This window comes from Monopterus albus, unplaced genomic scaffold, assembly GCF_001952655.1.
Source record: "Monopterus albus unplaced genomic scaffold, M_albus_1.0 scaffold397.1, whole genome shotgun sequence".
Lineage (NCBI taxonomy): Eukaryota > Metazoa > Chordata > Actinopteri > Synbranchiformes > Synbranchidae > Monopterus > Monopterus albus.
The window spans coordinates 284,762-298,711 of NW_018128277.1; the positions used below are offsets into that span (position 1 = coordinate 284,762).

Consider the following 13,950-nt stretch of genomic DNA (forward strand, 5'->3'; position numbering starts at 1 on the left):
GCATTTAGAAAACTGTGGACTACAATGACCGTGTCAGATACTGGGGGCACTTTGTTATGCATTTCCCTTTCAAAATAAAGGTAAAGTACTGTAAAAAAATGAACTCAGTTTGGCATCATAAAAGCAGAAGCTGCATGACTCATATTTGAACATATAATTAGATAACTGCTGATTTACTAGCTCTATTAAAATAGTTGTTTCATGTCAAAGGCTGATTTTTAACAAATGAGAGACTGGACAAAAATTACTTTGGCAACCTCTCACATTACTTCCATCATATGTAATATACAATGTGAGAAATTAACCCAGTTGTTACTCATAGAATAATCCAGGTCAGAGGCTGAACCCGCTGAGGTGAAGTCAGTCGATTGAAGACCTGTCTCATTGTTGGGGTTGGTCTGAAGTACTGCTGAGATTCATGTTGATAAATCAGTACATTTTTCATTTATCAACAAAAAAATGCTTCTACATGATTGTTGGCAGCTTGTGACAGGCTTCCTGAATCTTGACTTAAATCAACTTTGTGCCCATTGCAAAAAGAAAGGGTTAAGCTTATTTGACGGGCTTCTTAACAGATTCCATAAAGAACTTCTGCAGCAATTTCAATCAATCTAATAGCTGATTAACAGAGCCATTTCAATAAATCAATGTATACTTTATTACACAAATTCCTGCCAAGAACTACTGCTTTTTTCTGTTTTATATTACTGTAAACTGAATGTCTGTTTCTTGGACTGTTGGTCAGAGGAAACAAGACATTATAAACTGAAGGATGCATTTTCTCACATCTTACAGACCCGACGACTAAACAAATCAAACAGGTGAATAATCTGTAAGAAATAATATGCTGAAGTGCTGCAGTTATTCCTCCGACATCCATCTAAGACATAACCTACATCCATGGAAGGAATTTGTGTTTTTAAATAAACTGATTGGAAAACAGAAAAGTAAAGAAAGGTCTCAAATTATTGCGATGTGATCAGAGGAGAAGCTGGAATGACAAATCAAAATGAACAGAGTTATCTGCTCCCAGCGTGACGGGCCAATCAGACTGCAGCGCCACACCTCAACTCCTACAATGAAGAACATTTGCCGAGTGTTTTCTGGGTCAGAGAAGCTTGTGCGGGTCTGCCAGTGTCGCAATGCAGGGAGGAGGAGGAGGCTGTGATTAGCAGGAGATCCCTCCAGCACACGCACAGAGGCTTGTCCCACAGAGCAAAGTCCTGCTGCTCTAGTTACACAGCAGCAGTTTGTGACGTGCACAGTGCTGTGTGGAGGCATCAATGTGTGTGTGTGAGTGTGTGAATCTTAACTGATCAGTATTAGTTTAAAGAAAACTGAGTCATCTATTAAAATGAAGACTAAGCGTCGTCTTCAGAGAAATGACCTGAGGGAGGCGACATCCACCTGCTACTTCCTTCTCTGAAGTACCACAGTGTTATCCTCAGATAATTACCTCTGGGCCCAGGAAGGATGCAGCAGAAACACTGGGTTCTGCAGACCAGATGCACTTTTAAAAGCCATCTTTTGTGGCATTTTGACAAGTGCCTGCTCTGGATATTAGACACAGGGGAGCAGCATCACGGAGGCTATTAATCAGACTCTCTCCACCACTTGGGTGAACTTTCAGTGTTTCATGTCTACATGAAACTTTAGCCACAAAATCCAGTCCACACCACCTCACTGACGTACTAAAGACCAGTGCCACAGCCGCACAATCAATTCAAAACCAGCATGTATTACCTGCGGACAGATCTTCCATAGGGCTGCAACTAACCATCATTTTCATTAACGCTGTGTATCTGGTTCACATAATTTATTAATGTATGACAGAAAGGTGAACAACTTCTGAGTCCATACGCTATGTATACCAGAGTACTGGCACTTGATATTTCATAATCATTAATCTCTTGATTTCTTATATCAATACCAGCTAACATTTGTCAAAATAACCCAGTTAGGTAAATATTTAGAGTACTGGGTGGACAGGAAGTTCAACACCCTCTAATGTCATCATAGCTCAAGTTACTTGGCACAGAGATTGTCACTGTGATATTCAGTATTTGGCCTCGGCTGCAGAAAATCACCAGAGCAGCAGCTTAGTCATTCAGTGAGAGGGTGTGGCTGCTAGTGGCGGATGGGGTCGATAAGGTGGTGCCGAGAAGCTAAAAACCAGACAATACGGTAAGCCAATCCTACAGCAAAAATGCTCAGTGGGCAACAGGAAATGGCTGCAGGAGAGTTTGTAGGTGGTCACATGTCCGTTCAGGCCTGTAGTCCATGATTCCTCACCTCTGCTCAAGATATTAGACAATATTCTGTACTTTTTAAGTGAATTTAATAAGTGATTTTGTAGAGGTTCAGGTTGTCAGAGCAGAAATAAAACTGAACATTAAATTTTACTTACCAAATCTTAAAATAAACCAAATGATCTGGTGCTTCAGAAATTATGTTAATAATGTTATCCTAATGCCAGAGAAATGCAGAACATGCAGCAAAAGCAAAGGTCAAACTACAATGAAACACAGCAACACAAATTAAAACAGACACTACAAAATGCAAGGGTTAACTGTCAAAGAAAACACAACAGGAGATGACGTGAGAAAGGAAAGTGACACTAAGGAGTAAGTGATGGGATCAAACGAAGCTGCTTGTCAACTGGTTGGTGAGAAATAACTGAGGAGAACAAAAGAGTTAAGATGAAACTTATGCTGATGGAAGTGCCAGTGAAAACTGAGGAGGATGGAGGGGGGGAGGGGGGTCCATGCCAGACCATGCCAGAACTGTGTTTTTTTGTTTTTTTACCTGCTCGTATGTTCAGGTTTGGCATCTTGAACAGTTTGCTGCCCTCCCCGCTCTTCTTAGCAGCTGCCTCCTCTGGTTTCTGGACAGGAGAATGAGTGAGCGGAGCTTGGGCTGGGGGCTGCTGGACGTCAAGCTTCTCCAGCTCAGCCTTGCTCTTCTGGGGGGAGGCCTGGGACAGGAGGCAGTAGGAGCTCTGACTTGGTACCTCTTCCTTGACCTCTGGGGGAGGGGTTACTTTTGACACAGGTGGAGCAGAAACCGGAGCTACATCTTTCTGCCCAAAGGTCAGATCATCATCCATAGGGATTTCTGGAGCCTTGGAGGAGGCAAACTTGGAAGTATCCAGAGCCTCAAGAAACTCGTCGATAACACCCCTGGGGGGTCGCTCAATGAACTCAAACTCCTCCGAGGACACTTCATGCTCAGAGACCTCTTCAGCCACTTCTGGCTCCTCCACCTCCATCTTGAGGTCCTTCTTCTCCATCTCCACCTGGAAGCTGGCAGGGTTTTTGGCCATGGCTTCCAAGACAGGAGACAGAGAGTCTGCTGTCGGCGACTCAGAGTCTGAATCCTCAGCTGGAGTCTTTCTGCTCTTGAAGTCAAGTGGCTCAAACTTTTCAATCGTTTTGGGAGAATCGTGGCTGGAAAACCAATCTTTCTGCTCAATCTTGACAGGTTCCTCTTCTTTGATCTTAGTTGGAGTAGTTTCCTCAGCTTCTTTTACAAGATCGAATGCACCAAAGCTTTTGTTTTCGTCTTTTTCTTTGTTGCCCACTTTCACGTCCATCTCCTCAGCCATCTCCTTCAGGAGGGACACTTTAGCATCAAAAGCAAATGGGTTGTTAGCAGACAGGTTGATTGGAGGGTTGGGTGACTCCATCATCCTCCGTTCTAGGATGGGACTCTGTTCCTCAGGGCTTCCCTCAGAGGAGCCAGAGTCCATTTTCTCGGAGTTGAGGTTGAGAGGGGAAGACTTCAGGATGTCTGGAAGTGATTTTGGTCGAGGAGAAAGCTCCTGTTCTTCTTCTTCTTCATCATCTTCTTTAAAACCGGATGAAAACTCACTTACAGACTGCATGAGTGAGTCAGAAGCCATCTTGCCTATCTCAAATGTTTTCCCCTCTTCTAAGAAAGATGGTGGGCTGTCCTGGGATTCTCCAGTCTGCCCATACTGGACCAGATCCGGGGTTGGACTCTCGGAAATTTTTGTGGCCCTGCTATCGGACTTGGAATCTCCAAAATGGGAGTAGCCACTGTCTGCCAGTGGGGAATAGCCCTCAAATGGGTTATTATTCTTCTTTACCTCGTACATCAAGTCATCATCTTCATCAGACTCGTTGCTGTGCAGGTCCAGCTCATACCTGGAAGAGCTAATGGGGGCTGTGTCCTTCGAGAAGCTATCCATTAAGACCTTGGAGTTGTCTTCAGATGCTAGGAGTGGTGAATCCCAGTGCTCTGTTGGGTTAGAGGAGGCAATTTGAGATTCAGGGACCATCATCTGAGGGTTCACAGGGGAGGGGCCAGTAGAGGACCTGTCTGAGCTAATCAGCTTCTCCTCTGGTGAAAAGGAAACTCCGCTGTCTTCACATGGATTATGAGGCCCTGGGTCTTGCCCTAAACTCAGGTAAGGACCAGCTAATGGATCTAGAAGGTCTTCCTTATTCTTACTGCGGCCCGGTCCAGAGTCACCCTCTTCACCCTCCCAAGGCATGTCCTTGGAATGAGTAGTGGGGGATTCGGTGGAGAAGGAGCCCAAGAGTGCAGCAGATCCCGAAGTAGGGGCTTGGTTGGGACTCTCGGTCAGAGACAGCTCTTCCAGAGAGTCGGGGGAGTGAAGAGGGGATATAGGAGAGATGGGAGCAGGGGAATCACCCTTCTGCCCAAGTGCTTGAGTAGAGAGGGAGGAGGGAGAATGCAATACAGTACATATCAAAGACACACTCCATTCCTGACAGTGCCCACCACACCTGGGTAGAACTGTTACTGAAGACATTCTGAGGAAGGTTTGAATTAGGGCTGCTCGATTCATCGTTTTGTGAGTGTGATTTAGATCCATGTGCAATCTCTGTGCTCCTTTTTGACAAGGAAAAGGGAGCACTTGGTTAGATGCAAGGCATATCCATGCTAACGCAAACACAGCAGAATCAGTGAGGTGAGCCCGAGATTGCACAGGGATCTAAATCATGCTCATTAAACGATTTAGCGTACAGTCCTAGTTTGACCAGACAAGTCATGCCAAAAGGTTGGCTGTGGCTGATAGACGGTTCCTGCACATCTGTTCTGTACATTAAAAAAAAGCTAGTCAGTTCACAGTACAGTATAATGACAGGTGTTTAATGTAATCATGCACCTGTCAAAAGCCCTGTTTCCTGGGGGACAAGACCTTTTTGTGGGATTTAATTCCTCTACCTGTGTTTACACCAGAAGAACCAGAGTCTAAATTTAGTTCCGGGGGTATTCTTCCTGGGTCTGTGGAAACTCAAATTACAATCTGCTCATGTGACCTTTACCCCAGGGAAAGGTTCTTGGACTTTAGGTCCCAGCAACAAAAGTAGCCTACAGGAACTTCCTGGTGAAAAGGAACCTTCATTTAGCTGAGTAGGAGCAGGTCGAGCAGGGAGAGATTTAAAAGCAACAAGAAAAGCAGTGGTGGGCATCCCTAGGAGCTCAGGGGCTCTGGTACAACTTTACATACTTGTGAGTTACATGAAGGGAGGACCCTGTTATAGGGTCAAAACTCCAGCAACAGCAGCACTGAGCACAAATGACCCTGTTTCAGCTTGCAGCCTTAATCAGGGTTAATGCATTAGAGTCCACCTTTGACTGTGATGAAGGCAATGAGATGAAACACATGTGAAAATATGTATATACACATATTTTATGAGTACCTTATTTTTGTTTTTCTAATGGACATTTCTTTTTCTTGTTTGCACACATTTTCCTTTTCTTGTTCTCTCAGTCTTATCTAGTTTAATCGTTACCTTATGGAAGAACACTGTACATACAGACTGAGAGCCACTGGACCGGAGTCGGAGTCCTTGTGTGTCCCACACACCTGACCAATAAAATTTATTCTGATGTAGCTGAAAATAAAGCAACCCTTTAATATGGTGGGAATTTAAATCACTACAGTGTAATGCAACTCTGTCACAGGTAGGTGTGGTCAAATGCAGAACAGAGACTACCTGCCACAGTCAACACTTTGCTGAATCTGTTTGGTGATTTGTTTACCACATGGTGGTAGGATGATTTGTCGCCCCGGGTCTGGTGCCAACAGACTATGCCCAGTGCGTCATTCAAGCACAACTGTTAAGTGATGCTAAATAATGATTCCTCTCATACAATGTTTTCAAAATATTGTCAAGCGAAATCAATTCTGTCAACACGAATGTCGTTCCAGGCCTGTTGGTCACTGAGAAGAATCATTATTCCTCTACAAACTACTTGGTTCGGTTCATGTCAGTCTGCTCTACAAGTGCAATCACATGTGAGTCACAATGAAACACAAACATGAGCAATGACAAACATCAGGTTGTGTTTCAGAGACTACAAATCCACAAGCGTCTTGTGTAACTATGGGTGACAAAAATGTAAATCGTCTTCTCACATGCAGTGGGCTACTTGCTGCCTCTTACAGGAAGTGACTGAATGACAAACTGGGGAGCAAACAATAGAAGTGGTGAAAGGAAATGAGCCAACAGGACACAGCGAGCAGAGAGGACTTGCCTGTAGGGAAGTGCATCAGAGGATGAGGCTGAGCTTTAGAAGGAGAAGGTACATCTGTGGAAGAAAGGAGAGAAAGAAGCAGAAAGTAAGTAGAGTCGGTGCGTGAGCCCAGAGGAGGAAGACCAGGAGAAGAGGCACAAATCACCACCATTACAGAAACTAATATGTAAATCACCTTCACCTGACATGGTAACCGTGGATGACCCGAATCTGCATTTAATTAAAAGTTCCTCAGCTGAGATATTTTAATTACAGCTTCTGTGCGTTAAGGAAACCCAAAGGGAGACACACTGGGCCCCACAGGGTATTCTTCACCCAGCTTTAAAATGCCGTTCCCCTGTAGGCCGTGGCTAGCTGGTGGTGAAAGGCAACTTTTACCCAAGAAAATGAGGATTTTCTGCTGCTCTGGTTGCTTTACAATTAAAGATTGACCAAATATTTTATTCAGTGCACAGTAGTTCTACAGTGTGGTATTAGTACTTTTACTGAGAGCAGCTGTTGTACTGACATTTTACACAGAAACTTTAAACCTACCTTTTTTGTCTGATTTATGAATAAAATATTTTACAGCAGTTATTTTAAGATGCATTTTTCATCACCTCATGTTGTTTCCCATTTTATTTTTTAATGCTTTTGAAACTTTTGCATTAATTTGTCATTTCTTGTGCATTAGCCTCATTATTTTGTGTTCATATTTGTTCCATCTTATCAGATAATCAGTCACCTTTGAATTGAATTATTGCAATATAAATAATGTTTTGATTGATTTAATCAAGTGATTTACTTGATAAAGCACTATACAAGACATTTAAGGACATCTGCCTGAGCCCCTGGACAGTGGTGCTTTTTCTAATGGGTTACGGACAAAACGATTAACAAAGGAAATATCCTGCACATTAATTGACAGCTGGTAGCAGCCCTCCTACCAGACAGGTATCAGTGTTCACTACTGCCTATTATGTTCTTGATTTGTCTTCATATACATTGTTTTGTTTGACAAAACCCAAAAATACCAGTTAGCTATCAAAATACCAGACAAAGAAAAGCAGTAAATCCTCCCAGGTGTGAAGCTGGAGCTGCACATGTTGTTGTACTTTTGCACTCCAAATAACTGCAGCTAACCCTTCTAGTTCTCTCCCTCTGTTTCCTTTGTTCTACTAAAGACAACAATGCCAAACACCTCGGTGCACAAAACTGTGCACAATCTGAACATCATGGAAAATCCAACAGAAATTGACCAGTCTGCATACGAGTCAAAACCACCTCATGCTGCCAGTCGACACAGACTTCAGCCTGACCTGGCTATATGCACAGACAGGGACAGATCACATTTGATCATATAAAACCACTTTCACTTTGAAAAGGAAGTCTGAGAGAGATGAAGTCAGGAAGATGAGCTACAGTAATGGACAAGAGAACATTCATTTCAAATATGAAGAGCAAACTCAATCATAGCATAATGGGCCTTAATGGTGGACAGATAAGAAACATAGCTGTCTTTTGTTCACACAGGAGACTGCGGAGCTTTAACTGGATTTCATGGTTTCCCCACCTCCGTGTGAGGCCTAACCGAGCAGCCCCACCCTGCTTCTCTGCTGCTCCTGCCTGGAGGAGCACGCACAGGCCTGTTTACCTGCTACAGCTCAGCAAACAACAGCAGCAGCTTCAGCTCCGAATATGAACTTCCTGGAATCACCATGAGGCCAAAAACCCCCACAAGGCTACTTGAGGAGCATTCGGACCAGTGACGCGGAGACACGGGCCTGTCTGACGCAGTCGTTTTACAGTTGGGGTGTTGGTTTGGGTGGAAATGGGGGGAGGGGGTTTAAGACTGAAGCCTGAAGCCTGAGTAACAAAATAAAAGAGAAAACACTCATTTAAGGCGTCAAAATTGAGTGTGGTAGTAATATGGAAATGCAGGGACGCCGACAGGGAGTGGACGCAGAGCGGATTCCTTTGTTGTGACTAATCTCTGCCTTACAGCTTTATCGGTTAGATGCCATTGATTCCATTGTCGGACAGGTCCTTGTCTGATCTCCTGCCCTTCTTTCCACTTTCAATCATCAATTTGACATAGTCTCGCCCCGATTGTAACTGTAATGACTAGTTTTCACGTTAATAACGTGCTGTTGCAATGTTAGCTTAGCGCTGAAGTCAACCCCGGTGTTGGAAAGAGGAACCTCAGTCTCGGCTGTGTTGGACCAGTTCCTGAAGTTTGTATTACACGGAAATGGTGCAGCTCACGTACCTGACAGCCTGCCGCCGCTGCTGCTCTCTGTTGGGCAAGCAAAAAGCCAGGGTCCGATAATGGAGCTCGAATTAGCAGCTACGGTTAGCGTTGTTGCTAGCGTCACGGAGCAGATGGGCGCTGCTCAGTCTGGCACAATAACACATATAACGGTGAAATGAATTAGATATATTCATGTAAACCCATTTTAAAACACACGACAGGAGGTATGTCAATGGGAGCTGTTAAAACATCGCTGAAGGCTAAATGGCGCAAAATTGCCAGCTCATCCAGGCAACAGTTCACGTTACGTTCCTGTCGTCTGTTGGTCAAAACAGGTGGGCCCGGTCTCTACAGCACAGCAAAGCCGAGGTCAACCAGCTAGCAGTTAGCTCATTGAAGTCTCCAAAACAGCGAACATGGATTTATTTTTGACACTGAATATACTCCTCTAGTCAAAAGTGTGATTTCCCCGTTCATATTACAGTGTCAGACAGCAGGTCACCGTGAAAGACTATCCGCTCCCCTCGGGGTAGCATCTGGAGCTAACCAGCTAACATTTACCGTGACGGAACGACACAAGTGTTTTAATAATCCGCACAAAATGACCCCAGTTTAACACCATTAATCGTATAAAGGTGAACAAAGTTGGTTAAAATGACAAAGGTGGCGTTACATCTCTATGTCTGGATGAGCACACAATGCTAACCCAGTTCAGATGCACAGAGACCGGTTTAAAAAGATGGAAAAATACCGTGAGGACGCAGGTCGGATGAAATTCGCTCATGCTGATGATAAAGACAATTATTTAAGTGCTTCAATTAAATACAAAACGTTACATCGTCGTTTAGTCGTATTTTTTCATGTAGATACTCACATGATGCTGGAGCTGGTGGCTCGTCTGTCACCGCAGGTTGCTCTGCTGCCTCTGCGGGGGCTGGGGCTGCTGTCCGGGGTTCAGCCGCTGGGAGGGCGTCGCTCTCCGACACAGGTTCTGGCTCGGGGGCAGCCTGTGGCTTCGGTTCGGCTTTCGGGGCGACGACCTCAGGCTCCTCGGCTATTAAAGGGGTCGTAGGAACAAAAGAAAAGCTAGTGGAGTCTGGGATCGCCTTCTCCACCTCAGGTTTCTTTACCTCTGGCGCTGACACCGGTTGTGGCTCCAGTAACGTTATTGGATCTTCTGGAGGAGCGAAGGAAGTTTCTGTGAACTCATGTGGTGCACTGTCTTCAGCTCTGTGCCTCTCTAGGGCGTCCTTAGCCCCGCCGACCAAGTCCACTATATCATCCACGCTGAAGAGGTCTGGTTTCTGTTGCAGCTCGGGATCCAGCACGGAGTCCAGCTCGGCATGGTAGTGGTGTACCCCCTCGCTGAACAGGGGAGTGGTGGAAGAAACGTGCTGCTCCTCACCGTCTGCCATTTTTTTTTTTTATTCACAAAGTGTCCCCTGAGGTGGAGAAAGTTTCAGATCCGGTAAGTTTTCGACTCAGTTCCTCTAACAAACGTCCACCGGAATAAGCGACGACCCCGTAACGATTAACTCCCTCCGGTAAGTCTGATTTTGACACGGGGCGAAGTATGGATAAGCGCGACAAACAACAACCCCGGAGTCGAACCCGAGTCTTAGATGGTCACTGAGAGGCAGGGAAGAGGGGAAGTCCACTGACCAATTACCTGCAGGTTAACCACTGAAGGACACGAGCTGCTGCCAATCAGAGTGTGTAAACGTGCACTGACCCCTCCCAGGACCAGAGGAGGCTCCTCCTCCAAACCACGGCTAGCACAGAAGAAAGTTCAGCACATTCAGACCAGATATTTTAGGCTGCGTTCACATTACCCGCTGCAGTGGACCAAATCAGATTTACTTTTAGATCTGTGATGCTTTAGAAGTGTGAACAAACTAAATTATAAAGATTTCATATCATAGATCAGGACCACTTGGGCTATACACCATAGGCCTTGTGTTGTGTTCAGGTCTGACCTTGTTGTGTCGCTGCTTCCCGTCCGTGTGTGTCAGGGCCCTGTACCCGGCTCCGCTGAGCTCCTAAACTGCCACACATGCACAGATGTAACTGAAATGTGAGCCACGTGTGCACAAGAATAACAACCAGGTCATGTGTCATGTGTCAAATGGCCCAGTTTCTTCCCAGACTGCCGGGTTACGACATGTTCCTCCCAGTTTGGCCTGATCAGAAGCTTCTCCATAAACATCCTGGTCTCTCCACTGACCCCGTCGCTGTCTTTGCTTTCCTCCATGTTTATTGTTACGGGTCTGAAGGACCAACGCCGAATGATGACGACAGGCAGTATGTGCAGAGGAGGAGACGTTAGAATGACCACATGGATTCTGATCTGACCTTTCTGACGGCGCTGCACAGTCAGAGGTCAGAGAGGAATCGGGTCTAGGAGCACATAGGCAGGTGGCCCACATCTGGTCTGAGGACATCTGGTCTGGTCTGTTCACACTGCTGTGGACACACCAGGTCTGAGTTAAGTCAGCAGCTAATGTGAGCACAGCTGAATGTGTAGTTCCCCTCAAGAGCTTTATAGTAGAGTAGAGGAGAGGCTCTAAACCGCTGCTGTCCACGACCTGCTCAGCAGCAGACAGAGCCAGTCAGAGAGCAGCTGGGGAACACAGTGGAGCATTTAGCAGCTCCAGAGCCAGAGGTTTCCCCTCAGGAGGTGGTGGAGACCAAACACAGAGCGAACAGAGAGGGAGCACTGGGCTGAGGCTCACTGGGGGGCACGGACACACTGTGCACAGAGGAGCATGTTGATCTGTGTCTGCTGGAGGTGGGAACAAGAGACTGATCTCAAGTTAAATATGTCAGAAGGTGATGATCTGTAAATGTTGTGTTTAGTGCTTGTCTCTGTTGAAAACAAGTGAACAAACAAAATTCCTACAGGTTCAGGTGAGACAGCATCACCTGTTTATAGGTTTTAGGTTAATATCTGTGCACTAATTCATAGGACATCTAATGTTGTGAATAGAAAAACCGAGTAGTGCCATAATGCCTTTTTTTTCATTTCATGTGATTGTTGATGCTGTGAAGCCTTCAGATTGTTGTCATCATGTTTGTGAGACTCAGCTCTCTCCTGATATCCTGAGAGGTCAGAGAGGTGATGTCATGATGTTGTAATCTGGTCAAGAAGCAAAATGCATCATCTCACATCACCGCTGAGTGAGAAGCCAAACACTCACACCGCATCAGCAACATCATCAAACCATGATAAGTAGAAAGGAGTTAGAACATCACTGTCTACATCTGCAAAAAAAATCCCTCTGAATGTTAATACAAACACTGGTTGTGAGGGAGGTTGTTAAGCACCGACGTCTTCTGTATAACTGTTGTAATGCACAGTAGAAGATGCATGTGCAACCACCCTGTGAGTCTTAGTGGTGGGACTAAGGGCTAACACAGTAATAACAATAACACGGTATAAATATACCTTAATACAAATAAAATCCCACATTTAAATGTTACCGCCTTAATATTTGGACTCCCAAGGTACAATTAGATCATTAGCTTAGCATAAAGACTGTAAACAGGCCATACTGTTGCACGGCAACCAGTGCTAATCACAGTAGTTGCCATCATCCTCAGTGTCCTGCTGGATGAGTAAAGGTGGCTCTGTATGTCAGCAGCCTACAGCAACTGGGCCAACACACACACACACACACACACACACACTGAATTTAGGCCAAATGAGATAAACAGCTGCATGTTTTTAGCTAGGAGGCGACAGTGGTGCAGTGGGTAGAGTAGTTGTCTCCCCACCAGAAGGTTGAAGGTTTGAATCTCGGTGCCTCCAGTCCATGTCTCCTTGGGCAAGACACTGAACCGCCCAGTTACCCCCCTGATGGTTAGAGCCATCCATCGGTTGAGTTGGCGCCGCAGATGGCTGCCATCACTTCTGTACCAGAAACAAATTCCTTGTGTGTAACATACTTGGCCAATAAAGGTGATTATCCTTATCCTATGATGAAAGACGTGGGCTATACAAGTTTTAAAATCCAAATATTATGTTCAATTAAAATTTTGGCAAGATGATGGTGCTAAACGAAGTCAGAGGACTTAGTTTAATCACCGAAGTGTGTGGAACCAGTTTGTTAATCACATGTGTATTTGTTAATTGCATTGCTAATGAGGCTTTTGCTAGGATGAGGTTGAGAAAGGCAGCAATGGTCAAACACCCTATGACTGCAGGCTGGGCCCCAGGCCATGGCGTCTTTTTTAATAAGAACCTTTGTTGCTTACTGAAACTTACTCCTTTCCTCTCCCACAGCTGATTTACCGCCTGTTTATTCCTGTATAAAGACCTTGTTAATCTTGTGAGAGCATTCTTGTGTGTGAACTGAGCTCTGCTGCAGCAGAAGCTGCTAATAAAGAACCAGAAAACCAAGTAGGTCTCAACCTCTTTCTATTTCCTGATGGAAACATAGAACTCTGAGGCAGATTTTATGATCGTGCACCTGACATTTGCTCAGCCCTTTCAGTTTGGACCAAAGTGGCAGACCAACAAAGCAGCCTCGACATCCACGCTGCTGGCATGGCTAGCAAGAGTTAAAATAAGGTAATATCCCATCTGCGGTATGCTGACAACAAACGAGTCACAGCCTGTTCGCCAGCGTACGATACAGGCTAGTTCACTATTATTCTAGTGCTGAAAAGGTTAGTCAAAAGGCAAATTGTCCACTATTTCACTAATCGATTTAGTCATTTATTGATGAGATTTTCTCATTCTAGTTTCTCTAATGTGAGGACTTTTGGCTGTTTTATATGAGTGACTGGGTTTTTGACTATTGGGAGGATGAAACATGACATCTGACCACGTCTCCTGTGCTCTGGGAACTTGTGATGGACAGTTTCACTACTCCCAGTCATTTTATATTAATTAGCATTAACAAAAGTAGTGGACAGACTAAACAACAATGACGATATGTGTTAGGTGCAGCCCTACAAACTCTATCCCCTTGTCTGTACTTTATCCTCACAGATAAATCCCATGCTCACCATGCCTTGCCCCACCTCAGGAATATTTCGCATCAGCCTCCTTGTGGCAGCACTGCAGAATATCTTCCACCAAACCAGCAGCAACAACACACTGAATCCATGGAAATACCAAGTGTAAGCAACACACACAACAAATGCCCATTCCTGATGTAACACGCTCAGTCGGTGGGGAGGAGGCA

The 13,950-nt window shown here is 45.1% G+C and overlaps 1 protein-coding gene and 1 long non-coding RNA gene across 8 annotated transcripts in view; one reads left to right on the top strand and one right to left on the bottom strand.

Moving 5' to 3' along the window:
- The window catches only part of LOC109951587 (reticulon-4-like), a 23,447-nt gene extending 13,025 nt beyond the window's left edge, over window positions 1-10,422 (bottom strand). Inside the window, exons 1-3 of one of the 7 annotated variants that reach the window (XM_020586162.1) lie at window positions 9,636-10,422; window positions 6,532-6,585; window positions 2,806-4,692 (exon numbers count right to left, since the gene is read on the bottom strand). In XM_020586162.1, coding sequence (XP_020441818.1) covers window positions 2,806-4,692; window positions 6,532-6,585; window positions 9,636-10,176 — 2,482 coding nt within the window. In that variant the 5' untranslated portion in view covers window positions 10,177-10,422. Of the gene's footprint in view, window positions 1-2,805; window positions 4,693-6,531; window positions 6,586-8,779; window positions 9,245-9,635 lie in introns of those variants that run through there. The other 6 variants (XM_020586163.1, XM_020586164.1, XM_020586165.1 and 3 more) reach the window with 6 other exon arrangements.
- A 2,334-nt stretch (window positions 10,423-12,756) lies between these two features.
- LOC109951597 (uncharacterized) lies at window positions 12,757-13,801 on the top strand. Its single transcript, XR_002273632.1, has 3 exons — window positions 12,757-13,160; window positions 13,246-13,331; window positions 13,755-13,801. It is a non-coding gene; the product is annotated as an uncharacterized LOC109951597 (long non-coding RNA).
- The last annotated feature ends 149 nt before the right edge of the window (window positions 13,802-13,950 follow it).